Genomic DNA, 24,636 nt, shown 5'->3' on the forward strand with positions numbered 1-24,636 from the left:
ATGTGACTTTTGATTTTCCTTGAACGCAGCACTTTGTGACTTTGGCGTAGACTTCAGACGCAGCCCCCTTTCCTGTCTTCACATGAAGGAAATAAGTTGAGTTTCGGAGAAACCAGCTGCTGAGAGCACACCAGGCCTTCCGGGCCTGGCCCCTGCCAGCTTGGGCCTTTGCGCTGCTGCTGGTGTGTCCAGGTGAGTGGCCGTTCTTCGGCCTTCTGCCCCTGTCCTGCCACTGCAGCCACACCCCAGGGGACTCAAGGCAGCTGGCAGAGGGTGAAGATCCCCTGGGGTGTGGCCTACTTACACTCGGCCTGGGCATGTGAGGGGGTGGTTAGCCGCAGGGCCTCACGCTGGGGGCTTGGACTGCACAGAGACCCATGTTAGTTTCTTGGGCCCTAATTCTTCATCTAGAGCCAGCTGTTGACGTTGGGGACCAGAGACCTTGCAGGCGGCCCGTTTGCCTCGATATCATCGACACAACTCCAGGTAAGTCATCCTGGACGGAACAGCACCCGCTCACCATTTCCACGGGGAGCCTTGGTCTGGTGGAGGAGGACAGAGTCAGGAGGCCACTGGGAATGACCGGGAGGGGCCGTCAGATTGGGATGATGGGTGGTGTCCAGCTGGAAAAGGAAGCAGACATGGCTTCCAGCCACCCTGAGGGAAACAGATTCCTTGCCAGAGTGTCAGCTGAGCGGTAGTGTCCAGGGGACACAGAGATGCCTGCTCAGTCCCTCACCTCCTCCTGGGCCCCCATCAGGGTGACACCCTTGGCTCCAGGAAGCAGAGAATCCTCTAGAGAAAGCAAACATGTTGTCTTCCCCCTCCCCCAACTCAGCCCTGTGAATATGAGGGTGGCTCAACAGGGCTGTGAACCTGAACAAAAAATTCCTCTCAGGGGACGCAGGGCAGGCTTGAGCCACTTGTAGGGGAGCTCAGGTTAGAGAGGGGCCCAGAGAAGCGAAGGAGAAAACAGTCTGAATCCTACTCAACTGCGGTGTGTCGGCAAGTTGGGTGGACTTTCTGAGCAAACTGAGGTTTGCACGTCTGTTAAATGCAGGTGCAAATATGGGCACCTTGCAGGCGCCTGGCTCTTGTGTCTTGGGTGAGAGGTTGGGAAAAATGTCCAAGGCAGGGGTTCCTATGGTAAACAACTCAAGGTGAGTTTCGTTACTCTTATCTCAGCCAGGATGGCGAGCACACAGGAGGTACTTAATGAGGCTTTGCTGAGAGATTAGGGCCAGGGACTCCCGGGATGAAAAAAATCTTTGCCGCGTCTGAAGGCTCTTCTCCAGTGCAGCGTCTCTTCTTCCTTTTCACACCTGTCCTCCTGCCTCATGCACATGGCACCGGCCAGGACACAGGGCAGGCAGGCGGCCTGGATAGCGGGACGTGCACACTCTGGAGCCAGGCGGTCTAGACCTGCGTCCTGGCCCTGCCACCTGCTGTGTGTGCTGTGGGACCTCAGGCAAGTCACTGCACCTCTGTGTGCATCAGGTCCTGGCTCCATAAATCCTTCACTCACAAGGTTCTTGTGAGGATTAGGGGAACTAATATAGTTGGCCCTGGAACAGCATGGGGGTTAAAGGTGCCGAAACCCAGATGCAGTTGAAAATCTGCACAGAACTTTTGACTGCCCCCAAATTAGCTACTAATAGCCTACTGTTGACTGGAAACCTTCCAATAATATAGACAGTGTAACACGTATTTTGTATGTTACATGTGGTACTACTGTATTCTTACAGTAAAGTAACCTAGACAAAATGAAATAGTATGGAGAAATTCACAAGAAATTCACAAGCTAATTATCATTATTAGCTCTGGGCGGTCAGGCTCTGGACTTTGCAGCTTCTGGAGACTCTCCCAGGGGCTGCAGCAGTCAGACCTCTCCATGATGACCACTCCCTTCCCCAAAGCATAGGTCAAGGCTGTGGTTCTCAAAGGGAGCCAATTTTGGCACCCCTTTTGCCCCCCAGGGACATTTGACAATGTCTGGAGACATTTTTGGTTATGACTCAGGGGCTGTTGCTGGCATCTAGTAGATACAGGCTAGGAAAGATGCTAAACACCCTGCAATCCCACAGTGCACAGGACAGCACCCCCCTGTCCCCATGTCTCTATAGGCTCTGTCCTCCCGACTCATCATCTCACCTCTCCCACCCCCTAAGCCTTTCCTTGTCTCCCTTTCACAGCCACAGAGCCTGACATCCAGAGAGGGAAAGCTCCTTGCTGAGGTCACACAGCCCTTAAAACCAAGGCAGCAGAGGTTGAGGTGGGAGGGGAGGGGGAACTGCTCTTCTGGAATTGTCCAGTCGATCAACAGACACTTAGCGAATCTGCTGGATGCAAGGTCCTATCCCCAACCCCACAACAGCCTAGCACTCTGGGCCCTGACAGTCCCAGGCCAGCCTGGGGTGAAAGCCCCTAGAGATCTAGCTCAGAACAATGGATTCTGTCTCCTAAAGGACATTCACTGAAGTGGTGAGTGCAGATTGCTGGGTCTGAGACCTGCATTCAAATCGTGACTGCCACTTGCAGGTTCCATGATTTTGAACATGACATTAACCTCTTTGAGCCTCAGTTGCGTTAGCCGAGGAATGGGGGTAACAATTTCCATTTAATGGAGTTGAGGTGAGGTTTAGATTAAATGGATTATGCTCATAGTAAAGTCCCTGGCACTAACCTGTTTGACATGTACTTATTGGAAGGAAGCAGGGGCTGCGGGAGAAAACAAGATGGCCATAGGCTCTGCTTTGGGGAGCTCAGCTTGGTGAGAGGCAGAGGAGTCAACAGACTGTGGTCATACGTGGCTGTCAGGGCTGTGATGTGGGAGGATGGGCCCTGGGAAAACAATGGAGGTCTCTCACTCAGCCTGGAGAGGGTGGAGCAGAAATCATGGAACACTTCTAGGAGGGGACAATGGAGGGGACCTGAAGCATGTGGCCAGGAGAAGGGTATGGGCACCTATTATGTATGTACACCTTGCTGACATAGGCAGGGTAACAAGACAGAGTCTCCACTGTCATGGTGCTTACATTCAAGCAGGGGGCAAAGTCCTATGTCAACAAGTTGGTGGATAAACCACATTTTTGGTGGTGAAGAACAATAAAGCTGGGTCAGGGATAGAGAGAGAAGGGGAGGTGATTTTAGAGAGGGAGATCAGGGAAGAACTCTTGGAGGAGGAGGTGATATTTAGGCAGAGACTCAAATAAAGTGAGGGATTTTGAGGGAAGAGTGTCCAGGCAGAGGGAACAGACAGTGCAAAGGCCCCAAGGTTGGACCATGCCTGATTTGATCAATTGACCTGAACAAGTAACATAAGGAGGCCCATGTGGCTGGTGAGGAGTGAATGAGGACAAAGTGGTGTAGGAGCAGATTGTATAAGGACTTGGGGGCCACGGCGAGCACCTGGGCTTTAACCCTGAGTCAGGTGGGAGTCCTGGAAGGCTGAGAGCAAGAGAAGGACATGATAACACAATGGTGGGCCAGGTGCTGTGCTTGGTGCTCCATGAGTCTTATCTCAGGGAATCCCCACAATTTCCCAGTATTAGGCACCTTTGCTTCCACCATTTTACAGGTGGGGTCTGGCGAGCTTACCTCACGGCCCAGGGCCACACTACTGTGATACAGTAGATCTCTGATTCTATGGTTGGAATCTGATCCCCTGGTGTCAGGGAAAAGATATGAAAGAGCCTATTGCCACCTGTGGCACATTGACAACTGCTGTCATTATGACTTAGAACGTAACCACGGTAGCATTTTATTGGCTGAAATTGCCTGTGCTACCTCTGTTGGTAGGCAAAAGGGGAACCCCACCATGGCCTGCAGACTAGAGAGCAGGAAACTTCAGGGGGGACTTGGGGTCTCAGGCAGGGAACTGGGGTCAGCGAAAGGAGGCTTGGGCAGAAGGGTTGGGCCCCCATTTCAGCAGTGCCCTTGGTGGAGGCACTTCTGATGTCTGGCTGAGGATGGCATATGGAGCCCCCAGGCCTGGCTGGTGCCACTGCTACCCCCTCTCACCAAGTCCAGTTGGATGGGCTCGTTCCCTCTGTAGCCTGACTGCCTTAGTCTTCCCTCTGGATCTCCCGATGGACATCTAATTGGGGCTTTTGATGCTCAGAGTATGTTCTATGGAATAGTAGACCCTCAAGGCTCTGCTACTTAGGAGTGGGGATAAAACAAAACTAAACCATCCTTCCGTGCGGGTCTTCTCAGAGCCTTTAATATGCTAATATGCTTTCCACAGCTTCGGAAAATGTGTTTGACCTCTTGAGCCTTTTTTTTCCTTTGAAGTATGTTTGGAGTATCATGTCTTTCTGGAATAGATATAAGTGAACCCTACCTTTACCCAAGGAGGATCCTTGAATGGTTGAATTTCAGGTAGATCATTTTGACCAAGGACCACAGGTTTCCTCCTTTCCTCCCAGGGCCTGGGCTGTGAAAACAAGACTGGTGTCCCATCATCTCTCAGTTGAACTGAAAACTCTGGCTGGGAAGGCCAAATTAGGATCTCTGAACTCACAGCTCATGAGGCTAGACGGGGTCAGTCTAGGCAGGACTGGGGTGGGGAGTCTAATGGTGGGCTTGTCTCCTGGGAAAGCCACTGAGTCTGTGGGGACATAGCTCAGGAGAGAAACATCTGACCTTCCCATCCATGTCCTACCAGGAAGCTGCAGACTGGCCCAGCTCCTCTGAAAGCAAAGGCTCCATGCTGGGCTGGCTTGCAGTGGTGCTGCATGGACAAATATTCCAGCCTCCTGTCTACCTGGCTCACCATCTTCTGCCTCCTGCTGTCCACTTCCTCTGGCCTCCCCAGCATTTCTGACCCACAGGGTCACTGGAAAGTTGATCACTCCGACTCTCACCCCCTATTTTACTAGTGAGGACAGCCCAGAAAGGCATAGGGAGACAAAAGCAGACACAGGGCTGGGTAACCCCTGGACCCACCTGCCGTGCAGTGTCGTGTTATTATTACTGTTGTCATTATTGGCAGTGAGACAGGGAGGTTGTGATAAAGCTGAGAATGCACGGGTGATGGTCCTGCCTCTGGCATACCTTGGCCTTTGGTCTGAGGTGGCCAATCATGGCTTGTGGTCCTGAACTGGGCCCCAAGGGCCAGCCTCTCCCCACCCCCCTTCTGCCTTAATCTGTCTCTGGCTACCCACGTTGCACCTGTGGCCACTGTGGGGAGGAGCTTCTCAAACTGTGTTGCCGACAATTTCCTGCCACAGCTTCCTGCCCCAGAGACCAGCATCACTACCCCCACCACTCCCCACAGCTCCATGGACAAGCCCCCACCTTGCTGCCTGGTCCTGTGTCCTGTGTATAGGGAGTGACTATATGAGTCTTTGAGGCAGGGATGGCTGTCTTTGGGAGGATGGAGAGGAGTGGGGAGGGTGTACCCAGTGAAGAGCACTGCATGGATAAAAGTATGGAAGTGAATTTGAAAGAAGGCTAATAGCACAACCCAGGTGGAGCAGAGGAAGGGTTGAAGAATTTAGTTAGTTCAATGAAGTGAGCTGGAGGGAGCCACAGTAAGTTCTTGAGCAAGGGAGTCTTTGGGGGAAAAACTGCCGAGAAGCAACTCGCAGACCCTAGAGCTCAGCTCATGGGAAACAGACTGTGGGGTTTAGCCAACCACAAACACTATGTGAGTTAGATCTGGATCTCAGATTTTATTAATAGAAACAGCAGGTAGAGATCAAAGGAGGTGATGCCAGCACAAACAGAGAGGTCTGAACTAGACAGGTGAACATGGTGGCATGTTTATAGCCACAGACAGAATGGCCCAAGTAGGGCTACCAGGGCTGGGGGAGGAGAGGTGGCAGGAACCATCAGAGAGGGAGGAGGCATATCAGGGAGCCTGTGAAGGACCGAAGAGAGCCAAGAAGCTCAAGCAGGAGGAAAGGGTCACTTGTGTCCATCATTCAGGGGATCCAGCATTGAGGAGGGCTTGCCTGGTGCCCACCAGGTGGTGATATCAGTGTTTCCTCTCTGGCCTGGAGAGTATCCTGGTGGGGGTGGGGGGCAGACTGTGAGGCTGGATGAGGGGGTAGGAGTCAAGAAAGTAGAGCAGGGGTGTAGACAGCACTTTCTTTCCTATTTCAGTTATTATTTTTAGTGCCTGGTTTGTCTATAGTTTCCAACTCCTTTAGTTAAGAACCCAACAACTAAGGTATAATTTACATACAGTAAAATTCACCCATTTTAGTGAACACTTCCGTGAGATTTGACAAATACACATAGCCAAGAAACTATCATCTCAATTGAGATACTGACTATTCTCCCAAATTCCCTCATGTCTCTTCTAGTCAATCCTTCTCCTTGGCCCCCAGCCTCTGGCAACCGCTGATGCTTTGTTCTCCACTGATACAGTTTTGAATGGAATTATACAGTTTGTAGCCTTTGGAGTTTGGCTTCGTTCACTCAGCATGATGCCTTTGAGATTCATCCATGTGTTGTGGACATTTCCTTTCATTTTATTGCTGGGTAGTATCCCATGGTGGTGATGTACCATAGTTATCTATTCATCTGTTGAGATACATTTGTTTCCAAAATTTGGCAGTTGTGAGTAGAGCCGCTATAAACATTTCCTGTGTAGGTTTTTGTGTGAATACAAGTTTCCATTTCTCTAGGGTAAATACCCAGGAACCCTTTTTTGCTTCTTAAACACTCTGATGGAATGGTGACCTATATCTCCAGGTGGGACACAAATGCAGTCTCTGATTAATCACCTACCTGTAACTGTTGGGACATCCAGGAACCCTCTCAAGCCTGGCCTTCCCAAACCAAATGTCAGGAACCGTCTGGTTAGAATGCAGATTCTGGTTCCTCCTCTGGCTACCCTGACTCAGATCTCACCTGATTCCCATTCCAGTATCTTCCTTTCAGCCCCTGTGCCTATCCTTGCCTGTCCCTGGACACCCAGAGGTAAGGCAGCCTTTTCCAACCCACACAGGCCTTCTTTGCACCCCCTGCTTACTTTTGCTTAACTAAGAAAGGCACCCAAGGATCTTCCCCTGAATGTAACCTATGCCTGGGTGGTCTTGCTGGGCCCACCCTAGAGAAATGTTTGGAAATTGTTATAGGGAGATGAGTTTTTTCAATACTGTATAAAAACTTCCAAATATACAGCAAAATGGGAAGAATTATATACCCATTAACCATCCCATAGTTCTACAATTAATATTATTATATTCACTTTATCACATACAGTCTATCCTCATTATTAGGACGTTCTGTATTTAGCCTACTTGCTAAAATTTATTTATAACCCCCAAACTAATACTCAAGGCCCTTTCACAGTCATTCAAGAACATACCCAGAGAAGCAAGAAATTTGAGTCAACTGACATGCGCATTCCCACTGAGGTCAAACAAGGTGACAATTTTCTCTACCTTTTTGTTTTACTTCTCATACTGTAAACAAGTGTCCTTCTCTCTATTTGGTGCACATTTTTTTGTGCTTTTTGTTGGTGATTTCACTGTTTAAAGGGCAGTGCAGTGCTGAAGTGCTATCTTGTATTCCTACATGCAAGAAGGCTGTGATGTGCCTTACAGGAAAAGTCTGGGTTGTCAGATAATCTTAGCTATAGCACTATTGGTTGAGCATTCAATGTTAATGAATCAACAGTATATATCAAATAAAGTGTCTTTAAGCAGAAACAAGGTTAAGTACTGATCAGTTGATGAAAATATTGACCAGAGAGTGGGGGGGCTTAGGCTGGCTCAGTTGGTAGAACATGTGAGTCTTAATCTTGGGGTCATGAGTTCAAGTCACGTTGAGTGTGGAGCCTACTTAAAAAATTTTTAAGTTATGGGGTGCCTGGCTGGCTCAGTCAGAAGAGCATGCAACTCTTGATCATGGGGTGGTGAGTTTGAGCCCCACATTGGGTGCAGAGATAACTGAAAAAAAAAAAAAAAAAGAAAGAAAAGAAAAAAGAAAAAGAGAAAAAAGAAAAAAGAAAAAAGAAAGTGTTGTGACCAGAAACTTGAAGGAACCTAACCCTGGATTCCTCTAGGAGCGATCATTTAGTATTTGCTAATTAAGTGTTTGCAATGACTTTACAGAACTACTCTGAATAATAAGACTTATCTGTTCACCTGTTTATCCATCAATCAATGTTATTTTTTCTGGATGCCTTTCAAAGTAAATTACAGCCATCAGAGGTAAATATTTCCACATACAGATCATTAACTAGCGTTCAATATTTTCTTTTCTTTTTTTTAAAATGAGGGGTCCAAATATAATGAAATGAACAAATTTTAGCACATTCTTAGAGGAATTGAGACACTTGTATAACCCAAAGCTTATCAAGATATCAGCCATTGTACCATCACCCCAGAAAATTAAAAGCAGGTAATTTTAGGTTATCTGCCTTACCAGATAGTTATCTAAATATCCTTAATTCCTTCCCCCTCTCCCCCTCCCCCATCACACATCTCATTTTATTTAGTGGCTGTATCAAAGTTCACGTTGGAGTTAAACCCTAATGTATTTAGCCAATATCCTATTGATGGATATTCAAATTAATTTATGCTTTCTAGAAATTTGTCCGTGAAGGCAGAGGGGGCAGGGTAAAGCGTAATTCCTAAGGCCAGGGGGACTCAGTGGAAAGGAAGAAGGGAAGGTTAATAGAGAAAGGTTCTTTTGAAGAACAAAACTTGTTCCAGCTTTGTTCCCTCTGCCTGATGTTCTCTCTTCCACGATTTTTGAAAAGCTGGTTCATCCTCATCCTTCAGATCTCAATTCAAATGCTACTACCTCAGACAAGGCGACCTTCCCAGCTACAGTGGCCTCTTCTCTCTCCTAATAGCACTCTATTTCCTTTATAACACTGGTCTCAGTCTGTAATTACTATTTTTGCCTGTTTCCTTGTTTAATGTATCTCTCCCCCCCCCCCCCCCCCCTCAGATTTTTCAGTATTCAGGAGGGCAGGGCCTGTCTTATTCACTCATATCCAGCGCTGAGCTGAAACACAATAATTCAACACGTGTTTGGGAAATGAATGAATGGTTCCAGGTTCTGGTGTGTGTGGGCCCGTGGGGGTGTCTGGGCGTTCCACACAAAGTCTCCGAAAAGTCAGAGGAGGATTGGGGATCCTCCGATCTGAGCCCAGCCGGCGGGGGCTCCTCTCCAAGTTTATTCTGGCATAAAGAGGCTCTGCACTATGACACTGATGCCCCTCAATGCGTCCTCTCTCCCACTATCTCTGGGCCCAGTGGACTGAGTTCAAGAAGGCAAGCCGAGACCCTGACGTGCCCTCCATCTTGTTCTGAACCCGCAGGGTCTGGCGAAGCACAGGGGCGGCGGCGGCGATGCCGGACCCCGCGGCGCACCTGCCCTTCTTCTATGGCAGCATCTCGCGCGCCGAGGCGGAGGAGCACCTGAAGCTGGCGGGCATGGCCGACGGGCTCTTCCTGCTGCGCCAGTGCCTGCGCTCGCTGGGCGGCTACGTGCTCTCGCTCGTGCACGATGTGCGTTTCCACCACTTCCCCATCGAGCGCCAGCTCAACGGCACTTACGCCATCGCTGGCGGTAAGGCGCACTGCGGCCCCGCCGAGCTCTGCGAGTTCTACTCGCGCGATCCCGACGGTCTGCCCTGCAACCTGCGCAAGCCGTGCAACCGGCCGTCCGGGCTCGAGCCTCAGCCCGGGGTCTTCGATTGCCTGCGCGACGCCATGGTGCGCGACTACGTGCGCCAGACGTGGAAGCTGGAGGTGAGAGCGCGGGCCCGAGGGGGCGGGGCCGGGGAGAACAGGCCCTTGAGGGCGAGAGAGCCTTGGGGACTGGGGAGAGCGATTGCATTCTTCAGCCTGCGCTTTGCTGTGCTTCGTCAGATTTGGAAGCTGGAGGGGTGGATGCGGTCCTGGTTGGGGGCAGGACCTAAGAGGTGGCCTCGTAGGGAGGGCGCTGAGTGACGCCTTGGTGCAAGCCTATGCCAGACAGCTGTTGAAGGTTGCCCTGGGCCTGGGCTGGGGGCGGGCCAGGACCATAGGGGCGCTGCCAGCGCGGGCCCAGGCTGTGGTCTTCAACAGCCTGCAATACCCGACAACCAGTGTCAGATCTTCGAGCTGAAGATGAGCTTGGACCGCCTGTAAGGCGGGGTCTGGGGCGTGGCCCTAGATGGGCGGGAGGTTGGAGAAGGACCTTGGAGATGGCGGGGGCGGGGGCAGGGGCGGGGGTAGGAGGGGGGGTGTCTGGAGAGGGGGGCTGTCCTCAACAACCTGAAGGACTCACTCTAGGTGGGTCTAGGGTGAAGGGTCTCATAGGGACAGAGGAAATTAGGAAGGTCCAGAGGAGGGAAGAGGGTTCCTGTGGTCATGCCCCTGGTGACAGTTATCAGTCTCCTGGCTCCTCCATCCTCCCTTCCCTAGGGTGAGGCCCTGGAGCAGGCCATCATCAGCCAGGCTCCCCAGGTGGAGAAGCTCATTGCCACAACAGCTCACGAGAGGATGCCCTGGTACCACAGCAGCCTGACTCGAGAGGAGGCAGAGCGCAAACTCTATTCGGGCTCGCAGACCGACGGCAAGTTCCTGTATGTGGGGCTTGAGGCCTGGGACTTTAGGGCGGTGAGGCTGGGGCTTGTTGGCCAGAATCCTGGAGGCTGGGGCAGACCTCAGTGTGCAGTGTGCAGGGAGGGCTGCGCCTGTGCTAACACGTGCAAGTGGCTAGTGTGTTTCTGAGTGTGTGGTAGGGACATTATATGAGAAAGGATCTGTAGTGGTTAGGACTCCAGAGCTGGACTGTCTGGGTGGGAATCCAGGCTCTGCTATTTATCAGCTCAGGTCGCTGGGCAAGTAGCTGAACTTCTGCCTGCTTCAATTTCCTCTCCTTCATTCAGCAAATATTTACTGAACATCTACTATGTGCCAGGCATGTTTCAGGCACTGAGGACATAGCAGTGAACAAAACGGACACAAATCCCTGTCCTTGTGGAGCAGGAAGACACAAAACAAATCCAGGGAACCCAGGCTGTGCTACCTGCCAGCTGCTGTCCCCACCCTAGCTCAGCTTTGACCTCTTTCATATCTTAAGCTTCCATGGAAGATGTTTGACAACGAATTCCTCTGCCCCAAGGAAAAGTCTGCAAACTTTCTGCAGAGTTTATGACAATTAATTGGTCTACTGAGGTTAGAGGAGTCTCAGGAGAGCCTAGGCCAAGGGCTTTGACCAGCTATGGGTGCCTTGGATATCAAACTTGAAGTCACAGAGGCAGGTAGGGTCAACATGAGCCATGGGACACTGAGGCTGAGGGAACAAGGATCAGGTACAATATAGAGACTGAACTGGCACTGAGGTTCAGAACCAGGTAGAGCAGTGACAGTATCAAGGACAGTGACTTAACACTGGGCAATGTCAGGAGACCAGAAGCAGCTACTTTGAGCCAGGCTATTGGAAAATTAGGCAAGGCATGCTTTGGACAGAAGCTATTGTAGATTGCTTTTGTGGTTCCTGCAGTCAATAACTGCTTTCTCAATATGGGGATAGTTAGGGTCTGAAGGTCAAAGCTACAGGGGATAGTTAGGGGCCAAGGGTCAAAGCTGTAGGCATAGAACCTTGCATGGGGCTGGGAGGAGGGGAACACCCCTGGTGGGTCATGATGCCTGGCACAAGCCCAGAACTGGTCCAGTTCTGAGATAAGGGTGTAGAGTATGATAGGAAGATGCATGTTACTCAGGCCTGGAATTAAAACCAGGGCCACGCTTAACTATTGACCACAGGTCAGAGCTGCTGAAGAATGGATGGAATTGTACCTCATGCTGTTTGTTGCCAAAGCTTTCTTTATAATCTCAGGGTTTATGGAGTGGTTGATTCAACTTGAAAAGAAACCTGACCTCTGGAAAGGGCCTTTAAGATTATATTGTTAAGTGTTTCCTAACCTCTTCTGGATCACAGACCCTTGTGGGAATCTTACCAAAGCTGAACCCCTTTCTCGACCCCAAACATGTTTACTCCAGAGATTTTGCACACAAGAAGCTACAGAAGATCGTAGTTGAACCTAAGCCTCATTCTTGGAACCCTTTTTGGGTTAAGAACCTCTGATTTAGTTCAACTGTCTCATTTTACATGTGAGGAAACTGAGAGGATAAGTGACTTTCTCAGGGTGGCACAGATAATCGTGTGACAGAGCTGGCTGTCAGTCCTATTAGCAATTAATTGATTGGAATTGATTTGAATCCTGGCTCGACTTCTAACCAGTTGTGCAATCTAATACCTCAGTTTCCTCATCTGCAAAATGGGGACAATAATAGTACCTACCTTGTGGGGAATGCTGTGAAGGTCAAATGGCAACTATGTGAAGAATTTAGAACCAGTATCTCAATAAATGGTAGCTCTTATATTACTGTTACCAGGTTCTGTATATTCGGAAGTAGAGATACACATTGATTTCTTAGCTGGCACTTCTAGCTTAAGTTAAGTTTGAACTGCAGAGGCAAAGAACTGCGACCACCTACTGGGTTTTTTTGGTAAATAAAGTAGAATTTGTGGCATTGAAATATACATGGTGACCACATCAATGTCTTTGGCCTATGTGGTTATTATGTGGGAATTGGTCGCTGTTCTTTTATGAATTCACATATCTCTTTCCAAAGAGAGTGTTATCAGTTAGCCTTTGCTATGTAACAAGCCGTCCTAAAATATCATGGCTTAAAACAACATTATTTATTCCCCCCTTGATTCAGGGGGTCGGCAGTGTGGGCTTAGTTCAACTGGGTGATTCTTGTACTGGTTTCCTTTGAGCTCGCTCATGTGGCTGCAGTTAGACGTGGTGGGGTGTGGACTGGGGCTGAATGGTCTAGGATGGCCTCACTTACATGTCCGGCAGTTGGCAGCCTGGCGTGCCTGGGTTCTCCTTCCTGGGGCTTCTCCAACAGGCTAACCTGGACTCATTCCAATGGTGGCAGGGTTGCCAGGACAAGCAAGAGAGGGCAAGCGAGCCCACTGCTTGACCACTTTCCAAGCCTCACCTTGTGTCATGTTTGCTAATGTCTTATTGGCCCAAGCGAGTCATGTGATAAGGCCCGGATGCAGGAGATACAGAATGAGACTTCTTCTATGTTTTTTTTCTTTTAAGTTTATTTATTTTGAGAGAGAGAGAGAGAGAGAGAGAGAGAGAGAGAGAGAGAGTGTGTGTGTGCATGCACACATGAGGGAAGGGCAGAGAGAGAGGGAGAGTGAGAATCCCAAGCAGTCTCTACACTGTCAGTGCAGAGCCAGATGCGGGGGGCTCCATCATGACCTGAGCCAAAATCAAGAGTCAGCCACTTGACCGACTGAGCCGCCCAGGTGCCCTGAGACTCCATCTGTTGATGGGAAGGAATGCCTCATATTGTGGTGGTGTTTTCAATTTTACATATACGTTTGCTGGTGAGCGCTGGGTGTTGAGTTTCTGCTGTTAGTTCAAAACTTAAGATGTGGACCTGAGGGAGGTCTTTTTTACTACTCAAAAGAAGAGAACTAGTAATTAGAAACCATAACCTCCAAGCTACCCCACCAGTCTAGTTATGGAAGTGCTTTCCTTTCTGTGGGACATTTGCATTTTAGTTTGTTGTGGGTTCTCTTCTCTGCCCTTGAGGCTCCCCTATCACCCTGTACCCTGGTTTCCTATCTCTTCAGGCATCCCTAGTTCTGGGCCAGCCTAGGAATCATATCTTGCTTCATTGCATTGTTCTCCTGGGAACTTGCTGCCCTTCTGTCCCAGTCTCAGGTTTTGCCATGGCAATTTAGAGGATATTTTCCCCATCCCTTTGACCTAAGGGAGGGCTTGATTACAAGGTGGGCTCACATCTCTCTTGTTTACTACTGTATCTCTGCCCTTAGAACAGTGCCTGAGACATGGTTAACATTCAGTAAACATTTATCTGTGGGCCAAAGCCCTGTCAGAGAGTTTACACCACCTGCAGGCCATCCTGATGCCTACTTCCTGCTGCCTGCCAACAACCAGCTCTTCTGCAACGTAATACAATTCCTCAGATTATGGGTCAGCTGCCTACAACTTCTTGTACAAGACTTGAGACCCCCAGGACCAGTTGGTGTCCATCCTCCATTGGAAATTTACACTTAACTCTGGAGTAGAACCTTGTGCCAGTGACTCGAAACAAAATTGTTTTGTGGGAGGTGTTGGTTGGTTTCACTGTGGGATGAGGGGGTGCAGGCATCTGGCTCTAAGTTGGCCTGTGTGTGTGTGTGTGTGTGTGTGTGTGTGTGTGGACAAGGTCTTACCACACAAAGCCCCCATTCTTTGAGGGGCTTAATTCCCATTCATAGACTAGGAAGATTTGTGTACTTATTTTGGCAAATTTCCAGCAGAGGACAATCAAAGTTCTCACTCTGTCAAAGGTCAGTCTTTACAGTAACTAGCGGGTCTGTTGTGATGACAAGGTGACCTACTCTGATTTGTACAAAGGTGCCCCAGGAGCGAGCCATGGAGTTGTGCTTACCTCTGTGGCTCTTCATGGAAAAGTGGCTTTCTCTCCCCAAGAGAATATTTTAAGTCTACCTGCAGAGACATCTGTGGCCTCTGTGGGTGGCTGAGTGTCTACCATAGATAGCTCGATATCCTGTGGATGGCCAAGTATCCCCGGTGAATGGCTGAGTGTCTCCTAAGGAAGGCCACAGACTCTGCTGTGGAGGACCCGGTGTCTGCTTGTGGCTGGTTCAGTGTTCTCCCCTGGATGGCCACGTGTTCAGCCGTGTGAGCCTCAGGCTATTCTGGGCTGAGTGTCCACCGTGGGAGGCCCAGTATTCCCCCGTGGATGGTCACATATTGGCCGTTGGACAGCTGTGTCTCCCTGTGGACACTGCCATTCTCCTCTCATTTCCCTCCCCGACTCCACCCTACCACCTGTTACCAGTAGGTCTGGAGGTTGAGTCGTGCCTGACCTTGGCTCCCCTAGTCCCTGACACTTCTCTGTGAGACTGTCAGGGTCAGAGCCCATGTGTGTGTGTGTGTGTGTGTGTGTGTGTGTGTGTGTGTGTGTGTGAGATCTGGGGCCCGGCAGGGGGTCACCACAGGAGAACTCAGGTGGTTATAGGAGTGATACCCTCTCCTTCCCCCTGCCAGGCTGAGGCCCCGGAAGGAGCAGGGCACGTACGCACTGTCCCTGATCTACGGGAAAACCGTATACCACTACCTCATCAGCCAGGACAAGGCAGGCAAATACTGTATTCCTGAGGGGACCAAGTTTGACACGCTCTGGCAGGTAAGCTGCCCATCTACCTTGCTGTTGAGGGGATGTGGTGGGGGGTTGCTTGGGGTTCTGGGGGAGGGAAGAGCCCAGGCCCTGATGCCGCCTCCTGCAGCTGGTAGAGTACCTGAAGCTGAAGGCTGATGGGCTCATCTACTGCCTGAAGGATGCCTGCCCCAACTCCAGCGCCAGCGCCAGCTCAGGTGAGTGGGGCTGTGGGGAACGGGGGCGGGGTGAGCGAAGACCCCGTGCCCCACCCCCTCACTATCACTTCTGCTCCCCCAGAGGCTGCTGCTCCCACACTCCCAGCTCACCCATCCACTTTCACCCATGTGAGTTAGCTGGCATCTCAAAGTTGGGTCGTGAGGGATGGAGCTGGGCGGGTGGGTGATGGGTCCTTTTCCCAGGGCGAGGCTGGGATGGAGAGTGGGGCTGCCATGGACCAGAAGAGGGTACCCCCCAGAACCGTCCCTGGGAGTCCTCAGAGAATATGGGTCTCAGGGGCTGGGTGCCCCCAGCTCAGGTCCTGCTGACCCTTGTTGACCCCATGACCTTTAGGCTCAGAGACGGATTGATACCCTTAACTCAGATGGATATACCCCTGAACCAGGTGAGCTGACAAAGCTGGAGGTGTATGTGTGGGGTTCCTGCCAGGCTGTGATCAAGGTCCCTGGCTGGGCTCCAGGGTGTGGCAGGGGAGGGATGTGGGCCAGGCCTGACTTGTGACTGCAGACGTCCACGTGGGTGCACATCCATCACGCCTGCCTATGTGCTTGTGCATGGGGTGCATGCAGACACGCAGGGGAGTACATCTGGCTGTGCCTGAGCCACAGACACACATGTGTTCAGTACCTACAATGTGCCAGTCACGCCCCATGCTCGTGTGTGTCTGAGCTTGTCGAATGCTTCTGATGTGCCATATTAGTCATGCCAGTTAGTCATGATGATTATTGTCAGTTTACAGATGAGAAAGGAGGGCAAGTAACTTAATAAGGTCCTGCGGTTAGGCAATAGTGGAACTGGGATTTGAACCCAGGCAGGCAGGCTCTGGAGCCCCTGTTTTTAAAATGCCTGGCTGCAGATGCTAATGTGTTTGATGTGTAGATGCAAGCCCATCCCGTGTGCATGCACAGAGAAAATACAGGATTGCGTGTGCACACAGAGGCTCACCTTTGGAGCCCTTGTAAACATGGCTGTGTGGTGCATGCAGAGACATGGGCAGACATGGACATAGGTGCACACACACGCACAGAGGTCTTCCTGTAGCCGGCACACTAACAGTTTCTCATGCAGATGTGCCTTTGGACCCCCATCACACACAGACGTGGGTGCAAGTATACGTGGGTGCGTTTGTGTGAATGCATGGGCACACGTGGTTACATGTGCACATAGTCTCATACGCCTTTAGAGCCCATTGGATGTGGCTTTCCAGTCCCCCCCAGAGGGGACCAGGAGTGTACACAAGTGCACGCATGCACACGAGCACACACGTGTACCCACGTGCCTGTGCATGCTCTGGATGGTGCACCGTTGTCTGGGGTGTGTGCTTTGCGGGTGCCAAGGCTGCTGTGCCCTCCCTGTCCCTTGTCCCACTCCCTCATCCTGACTTGGGAGCACACACGTGTGTGTATGCCCAGCACGCCTAGTGTCCACAGAGAAGCCAAGGCCAATGCCCATGGACACAAGTGTGTACGAGAGCCCCTACAGTGACCCTGAGGAGCTCAAGGACAAGAAGCTCTTCCTGAAGCGTGAGAACCTCCTCATCGCTGACATAGAACTTGGCTGTGGCAACTTTGGCTCAGTGCGCCAGGGCGTCTATCGCATGCGCAAGTATGGCTGCTCCTGCCGTGGTCTGGGGCATCACCGTGGTGGGGGGACAGAGGAGGGAGTGGCCTCACCAGGCCTTGGGGGTTGGGGCCAGGATGCGATATCAGTTTGCCAGGGAGACAGACCCTGGGCCAGAAAAGTACATGCTAGGGGGTTACCTGGGAGGGCTCGGGTCAGCACCTGAGAGGGTGTGGGAGAAGCAGGCTGGGACAGGGAGAGGGTGGGCTGAGCCGCAGTTGCAACAGAGGCCTTAACCGACCCAGGGGAGCTGCAGAGGGGCCCCCCTTTGTAGCCTTGCTACTGGATACAGGCAGCCCCTGGGGGCGGGTGTAGCTTTGAGGTGTTTTTTTTCAGCGAGGGGCAGTTCTCGGTGAGGGACTTGGGAGCGAGCTGTCCCTGGCCGACACTCCTGGCACCTGAGCAAGTGGGTGCCTGGACCCTGAAGGGAGATCCAGGTGGCAACCCACGGTGTCCACCACACATGGCCAGAGAGAAGAGAGGCGGGTTGGGTGGGCACAAGGGGCCGAGCGGGGCCCGTGCTGACCAGGTGCACGTCATGGCAGGAAGCAGATTGACGTCGCCATCAAGGTGTTGAAGCACAGCACGGAGAAGACAGACAAGGATGAGATGATGCGCGAGGCGCAGATTATGCACCAGCTGGACAACCCCTACATCGTGCGGCTCATCGGCGTCTGCCAGGCCGAGGCCCTCATGCTCGTCATGGAGATGGCGGGCGGCGGGCCCCTGCACAAGTTCCTGCTTGGGAAGAAGTGAGCTCCGGGCGGGCTGGGCACTTGGAACTTGTGGGCCCAGCAGGCTCATCCGTCCTTATGGGTGTGCTCCAGCCACGAGGGCACACTTGTTTTCACACGACTGTAGACACACTCACTCCTGCCGCCCTGCGCGCCCACACTCACACCCATGGGGCGGAGCTGTTACCAGCACAGCCGTCAGAGTCTGACCTCCAGATCTGAACTGCAGCCCTGCCACTGACTAGTGTGACCCCGGGCAGGTCTCTCAGTTTGTCTGTGCCTCAGTTTCCTCACTCGTACCACAGTGCTGATCACAGTATTTACCTCAGGGGGCTCTTGTGAGGCTCACATGAGTTGATATTTGTAAAGTGCTTAGAACAGTGTCTGGCCCTGCTTGTAAGAGCTTTAGAAATTTTGCCCTCGTGAGATTGTCCATAGTCGATTGTCTTTGACCTAAGACACTGTCAGCAAACTGCAGCCCACAGTGTTGTTTGGTACTGCATGGCTTGGCATTTTTAAAGGGTTGTAAAAGAAAAAAAGAAGCAGAAGAGTATGTGGTAGAGACCACACGTGGCCTGCAAAGGCTAAAATATTTACTATCTGGCCCTTTACTGAAAAAATTTGCTGACCCTCAATCTAAAGAAACTGTGATTTCGTTTGTTTTCTCGTGCCTCAAACTCTTACCCTCATAGACATGGTCTTTTACACTCACTGAGGCGTGTGACCATCAACTCATATTCTCACTGGTGCATGTACATTCACAGCGTACCCCAGCTCGTGCGTGCGTTTGTGCTGACTCATACATGCAGTTATTCCACAGGTTTTGCTGGGCAATTTCTCTGTAATCGGGACTGTTACTAGCATTTGGGATTCATCGGTGAACAAAAGGGACAAAGGTCTCTGTCCTATATTCTGGTTGGGAAAAAAGAGGCTTTCAGTGATAATTATAATACAATGTAGAATATGTTGGAAGAGAAATACTATAGAAAAGAGGATTGGGAGTGTCACGGTGGGAGGTGAAAAGTGAGAAGGCGAGGTCTGTGCAAACTGAGGGAGGCAGCCAAGTGCAGCTGTGGGGGAAGAAGCCAGTGCAAAGGCCCTGAGGTGTGCCTGTGCTCACTGTGGTGAGAGAACTGTGAGGAAGGTCCCATGGCTGCGACAGAGTGAATGAAGAGGAGAGGGGGAGCCGATAAGGGTAGGGAAGTGATGGGGCAGGTCATGCAGGACCTTGTGAGCCATGGGGAGACCTTGGACTTCCACCCCAAGTGTGGTGGGAGCCCTGGGAGGCTCTAAACAGGGGGAGTGGCAGGACTGGGCTTCTGTGCTCAGGGAGGATGGGCGATGGGGAATGAGGGTGGTGGTGCCTGTTCGTTCTGGTCCAGGCTTACAATGATGAAGGCTGGACTGGGGTGGCAGAAGCAGAGGTGGAGAGAAGTAGAAGGATTCTGGAAGGATTCTGAAGGCAGAGCTGCCGGGGTGTGTTGACAGATTAGAAGCCAGGTGTGAGAAAGAGGAGCTGAGGGTGAGGCTGGTGCTTCTGGCCCAAGTCAATGAAAGGATGTGGTTGTTGGAGAAGAAAGGGACAGTGGGGGGAGCTGGGTATGTGTGTGAACAACCAGGAACTTAGCTTTATCTTTATTTTTATTATTTTCAAGTTTATTTATTTATTTTGAGAGAGACAAGAGTAGGAGAGGGGCAGAGAGAGAGAGAATCCCAAGCAGACCCAAGCCCAGCACAGAGCCTGACATAGGGCTCGATCCCACAACCCTGGGATCATGACCTGAGCTGAAATCAAGAGTCAGATGCTTAACTGACTGAGCCACCCGGGTGCCTCTGTCTTTATTATTTTTGAGATGCCCATGAGACACCCCCCCCCCCCCACCAGGGGCACATAGAGGATTCAGGTAAATGTGTAAGTTTGGGAATCATAGTATGTGGGAGACATTGAAAGTCTTGAGACCAGAGGAGGACAGAGGGTTTTGCCTCTTCTGTTCACACCTGCCCTCCTTCCTGTATCTCCAGCCCTGTGCCTGGGCACACAATAAGCACCTGCTGACTACATGCTCAGCTGGGTCAGAGGTGTGGGCTTTGCTCCCTTAGGAACTGGGGCTGTCCCCTCCCACCTGACCCTGCTTTCCCCTGCACCCCAGGGAGGAGATCCCCATCAGCAACGTGGCGGAGCTGCTGCACCAGGTGTCCATGGGGATGAAGTACCTGGAGGAGAAAAATTTTGTGCACCGTGACCTGGCAGCCCGCAACGTCCTGCTGGTCAACCGGCACTATGCCAAGATCAGCGACTTCGGTCTCTCCAAGGCACTGGGTGCCGACGACAGCTACTATACTGTGAGCCCCCACCCCTTTGGTGCCCAGGTGGATGAGGTTGGTGGGTGGAGGGTCCCTGAGCCCTGCCCTGGCAACATCTCCCCCTTTTCAGGCCCGCTCGGCAGGGAAGTGGCCGCTCAAGTGGTATGCGCCCGAGTGTTTCAACTTCCGCAAGTTCTCCAGCCGCAGTGATGTTTGGAGCTATGGGGTCACCATGTGGGAGGCCTTCTCCTATGGCCAGAAGCCCTACAAGGCAGGCGTGGGCAGAGGCGGGTGGGCAGGTGGCTGGGTGAGAAGCGGGGTGAGGGTGAGGTGGCCTTGGTTACTCATGTTGCACTTGGTTCTGGCTCGAGCAGAAGATGAAGGGCCCTGAAGTCATAGCCTTCATCGAGCAGGGCAAGAGGATGGAGTGCCCGCCAGACTGTCCACCTGAAATGTACACACTCATGAGTGACTGCTGGATCTACAAGTGAGTGCCAGTGGGTGGGAAGGGTACCCAGCTGAGCCGACACTGGGCCGGGGACCAGAGGTCATGGTGACCAATAGTCCAAAACTCATCCCGCCCAAGACCCACCCAGTTCACAGTCTTTCTCACACGCAGTAGCTTTACTCTCTGCACCTATGCTAAATACCTCAACACATGGACCCTATAGTGCTCCAATGGGCCAACACCCCAACACTCTACCTGTAAACACCTAGTGCTCCAGCATCTAAAACCTCAGGCCCCCACCAGCCAACACTCAACACGTTGATCCTGCAATACTCAAACAAGGCAGTACTCTTTTACCCAAAATATAGAACCAATGGTCAGGACATGTGATAATACTCCACTCTCATTCCTCAGTCCCCCGCTGTCCAACATTCAACACCTATTTATCCTGACAAGCCAATACTACAGCACCCAAATACTCAATATATTCAAAACCTCCACCTCTGTCCAGTGTTCAAGCTCAACACTTGAACAGCCCAACTTTTAACACCATCAGCATTTCAACTTCCCATCAGAAAATAGGCAACACACACCCAAACAAGATATTGTCCTACACTGAGCCACTGTCATCCACTGAGCATGGATATTCCAACATTTGATACCTTTTCTACCCGGACATCCATTATTCCATTGGCCAGCACCTATGACATTGACACCTAAACACCCAAGCAACCCGATGTATAGATACCCTATTTATGATAAATAATACATGATCAGTCCATCCAACATGTGTTGACCTGGTCTCCATTGGGAAGTACTCAGTACACCAACACCCCAATACCGAAAGAGGCTCGCATCCAATGCTATACATGGATATTTCACACACAGTACCATTCATAGCCCAACTCTTCACTAACTGAACCCACCATCAATGCTCCAATGTTCTGCTAGACTAGGGGCAGCATACTTGCACCCATAAAAGCCCGCACCTGGCATCCAAATACACTGGCCCTTGGCACATGTGCAGTACCTCAGCCTTCAATATCCCAGGCCCCCTTCGTTGATAGTTGTAACCCCGACACTCAGTGAATTCAGTTCCCTAAATCTTCACCAGTTAACCCTCAACAGATGGTTCCCCCAACCTCCTGTATGTCGGCAGCTCTTCTATTACATGGTACAGAACCACCCGAATTCTAGTACTCACATCCAAGAGACGTCTCCATTTCCCAAAAACTCTACCACCCTGACAGCCCCACTGATTTTATTTTTTTTAATGTTTATTTATTTCGAGAGAGACAAAGCCAAGCGGGGGAGGGGCAGAGAGGGAGAGAGAGAGAGAGAATCTCAGTGCAGAGCCTGACATGGGGCTTGATCTCACCAACCGTGAGATCGTGACCTGAGCTGAAACCAAGAGCTGTATGCTTGACTGAGCCACCCAGGTGCCTCCCCGCCACACACTGATTTTTTGAGCCCCATGCATGTCTGCCCTCCAGCTGAAGCTGGGTTCTGGGGATATGGTCAGTGGCCTGGATCTACCTGAACCCCCACAGGTGGGAAGACCGCCCAGACTTCCTGGCTGTGGAGCAGCGCATGCGGACCTACTATTACAGCTTGGCGAGCAAGACTGAGGACCCCCCGGGGCCTGGAAAGGGAACCGAGACTGCTTTTGCCTGAGCTCCAGCCAGCCTGGGGCCTGCAAGCCACGATGCCCCAGCTTCAGCCCCATCCTAGGACCTCCAGTTTGGCTGGCTTCACTTCAGCTTTTCTGCCCAAACCAGCTGGGCTGTATAAGGCAGGCAGCTGAAGCCTCAGTTTAATACTGATCTAGTTTTCCCCACTTGGTCACCTGTCCCCTCTGGCTGGGGGAGGAGGGAGGCCCTGGGAGGGTGGGGTTGCATAGCCTGCTCTTGGGCTGGTATCTACCGGGGAGCCCTGAACTGAGGGAACATTACTTACAGTAAGGACCCTCCTTCCTCTGAAGCCCAAAGGGGAAGACTTGGAATTCTCAGGTGGCAAGACCTCAATCGTTTAAATAAACTCAGCTTCTTTCTTATTTGAGTCTCTCATCTTTTCTGCCATGGGTGGGGGTTGGGCAGGACAGGGGGTGGGTCATTGGAAGGGGTCAATGAGAAGTGCCTGAGCACAGCTTTTCTTGCGTGGGCCTGGATGTGGCCCCCAGGGTCTGAGTATCTGGCTTTCCCACTTCTCTGCCCTGGGGACATCTTTGTGTGAGTGAGGAGCTGTGGCAGAGTGGGGGAACTGAGGCAGGTGTGCTGCTGGGCCTCAGCTTCCCTGTCTTTGTGGGTGGCGTGAGAAGTGTGCTTTCCATGCTGGCTGCCTGTTAGTATCACCTGGCGCGATTTTAACAAACGCCAACCCCCTCTCCTCCACACCTCAACATTGGTGCGTTTTAAAGTGCCTTCAGGTGATTCTATCACCTAACACCCTACTCAACTGCCCCACCTTCCTCCCTGGACACAGTCACAGCTGGGACCTTCACCTTGTGTCCCAAGTGCCGGCTCAGTCCTGCTGAGAAGTCCTGTCCCTGAGCTCTTGCTGCCTCAGTTTCCCCATGTGGAAAATTGGGATGTTGGAGCACAGAACCCAACAGGTCAGGTGAAATGGAGCCAGGCTTCTGCCTTTCTTTTCTGAACTTGCTCCCCTTTCCTCAGCTATGATTGGCCCCACCCCCAGTTCCCAGCCATTGCCTCATTCTCTTGGCTTGGCCCTCTAAAGCAACTGGCTCAAGGGCAGCCATGAAACCCACTCAGAGCCAGGGAGAGGCAAGGAGATTTTCTGCAGCTTCTGGGAAGGCAAGTTTTCTTTTGTTTTGTGACTGTTTTGTGGAACTGTGGGGGCAGGACGGGGGTTTTATCTGCTGTGTGGGGTAGGAGAATGAGGCCAGAGGTGGTTGACCATGGTGAGGAGATCCCAGAGCTAGGAAATTGACGTTGAAATTATTAACTTAGGTACAGACTTTACTCTTATTTCACCATTTAATATTGAATTTTAAAAATTTATATCTAAGCCTCATATTAGCATATTCTTATATGAACTTTGTACTCTATTTGGAATTAGTTGAGAGAACCCTCGGTTGTGCCGTCAACCTGGGTACACCAAGAATCTCAGTTATGTACATTCATTTGCAGAGTAAACCTGTAATGGTTTGGAATTGTTTGAAGGCCTCCAAGCCATGGGAGACAATATCTTCCTGCATTGAGATTCAAAATAGACAAACACTGATTGTAAAGATAAACACAGGAGCTTGAATTGCTTCCATTTTGTCATTCTGGGTGACCATTTGAAGATTTCGTGCTTACAATTTCAAACAGTGGAGGCTTGAAAACCACGACATGAAAGACTTTTAGTTTTAGTTGGTAAACGTACATATTAGTTCATAGGTGAGCTATAATAACTGAATTTGAATAACACCATTAAGATTCAAGCATTGTTTTTCAATTGTTTTAAAACCAACGAACAAATCAAGAAAATATTATATCAGTGATGAGGTTTTGTGGCTTCCCGAATTGTAGTGTTTGCAGATATTTCAGTTTTATTAAAATTTGCTTAGTTACTGGACAATCATTTACATTATTACATAAAGTGTTTTTGAAGAAGGGAAATACATTTTCACCGTCTGCACTTCTTTTATGGTCATCATAACGATTTTATTATTATTGCTGAAAATTATTTTATAGGAAGGAGGTATCAAAAATGATCCCCTCTGAGTGTCAGATACACTGGGAACCACCTTACGTGTGCTGGCAATTAATGTTGAATGAACCGATGAAAGAAGGTGCGATTCCACACAGTTACCACCAGGTGCCGCTGTTCTCCAAGCCAACGTCTCCGTTCCAAATCTGGTCCTAGCTCCTGTCCAGCGTTTGGCCATTTCTTCCCAGGCTCCACCCTGGTCTCGAGGCCCCTACTCCCGTCCCCTGCAATCCACTCACTCCAGAACCACTTGCAGGATCTTTCCTACCAGCGGCTCTGACCAAGTCCCTCCACCCTCTTCCAGGGTTCCCCAAACATATCTATGCTGACTCTCACCTCTGGGCTTTTGCATTTACTGTCTCCTCTGCCTGAGATTCTTTTCTTCTTCATTAAAAAAATT

At 50.9% G+C, this 24,636-nt stretch overlaps 1 protein-coding gene across 3 annotated transcripts; it reads left to right on the forward strand.

Moving 5' to 3' along the window:
- The first annotated feature begins 29 nt into the window (after positions 1–29).
- On the forward strand, positions 30–22,575 carry LOC131485207 (tyrosine-protein kinase ZAP-70). Of its 3 annotated transcripts, XM_058684337.1 has the most exons (14): positions 30–192; positions 412–486; positions 9,287–9,719; positions 10,377–10,537; positions 15,068–15,206; positions 15,307–15,394; positions 15,477–15,523; positions 15,750–15,801; positions 16,829–17,021; positions 17,582–17,788; positions 19,921–20,113; positions 20,205–20,345; positions 20,449–20,561; positions 22,073–22,575. In XM_058684337.1, the coding sequence occupies exons 3-14, from the start codon at positions 9,318–9,320 to the stop codon at positions 22,194–22,196; spliced, it is 1,860 nt and encodes a 619-aa protein (XP_058540320.1). In that variant the 5' UTR covers positions 30–192; positions 412–486; positions 9,287–9,317; the 3' UTR covers positions 22,197–22,575. The 3 variants fall into 3 exon arrangements, with proteins under 3 accessions (XP_058540320.1, XP_058540321.1, XP_058540322.1); XM_058684338.1 differs by lacking the exon at positions 412–486; XM_058684339.1 differs by lacking the exons at positions 30–192; positions 412–486; positions 9,287–9,719 and adding an exon at positions 9,760–10,096.
- Positions 22,576–24,636: the final 2,061 nt, after the last annotated feature.

Source organism: Neofelis nebulosa, chromosome 9, assembly GCF_028018385.1.
Source record: "Neofelis nebulosa isolate mNeoNeb1 chromosome 9, mNeoNeb1.pri, whole genome shotgun sequence".
Taxonomy (NCBI): Eukaryota; Metazoa; Chordata; class Mammalia; order Carnivora; family Felidae; genus Neofelis; species Neofelis nebulosa.

What these genes read in the sequence shown, in the direction of transcription:
- LOC131485207 (XM_058684337.1), top strand. Translation starts at nt 9,318, where the DNA reads ATGCCGGACCCCGCGGCGCACCTGCCCTTCTTCTATGGCAGCATCTCG. An exon ending in CAGACCGACGGCAAGTTCCT is followed by an intron (nt 10,538 to 15,067) that starts GTATGTGGGGCT and finishes TCCCCCTGCCAG; the next exon opens with GCTGAGGCCCCGGAAGGAGC. An exon ending in AAGTTCCTGCTTGGGAAGAA is followed by an intron (nt 17,789 to 19,920) that starts GTGAGCTCCGGG and finishes CCTGCACCCCAG; the next exon opens with GGAGGAGATCCCCATCAGCA.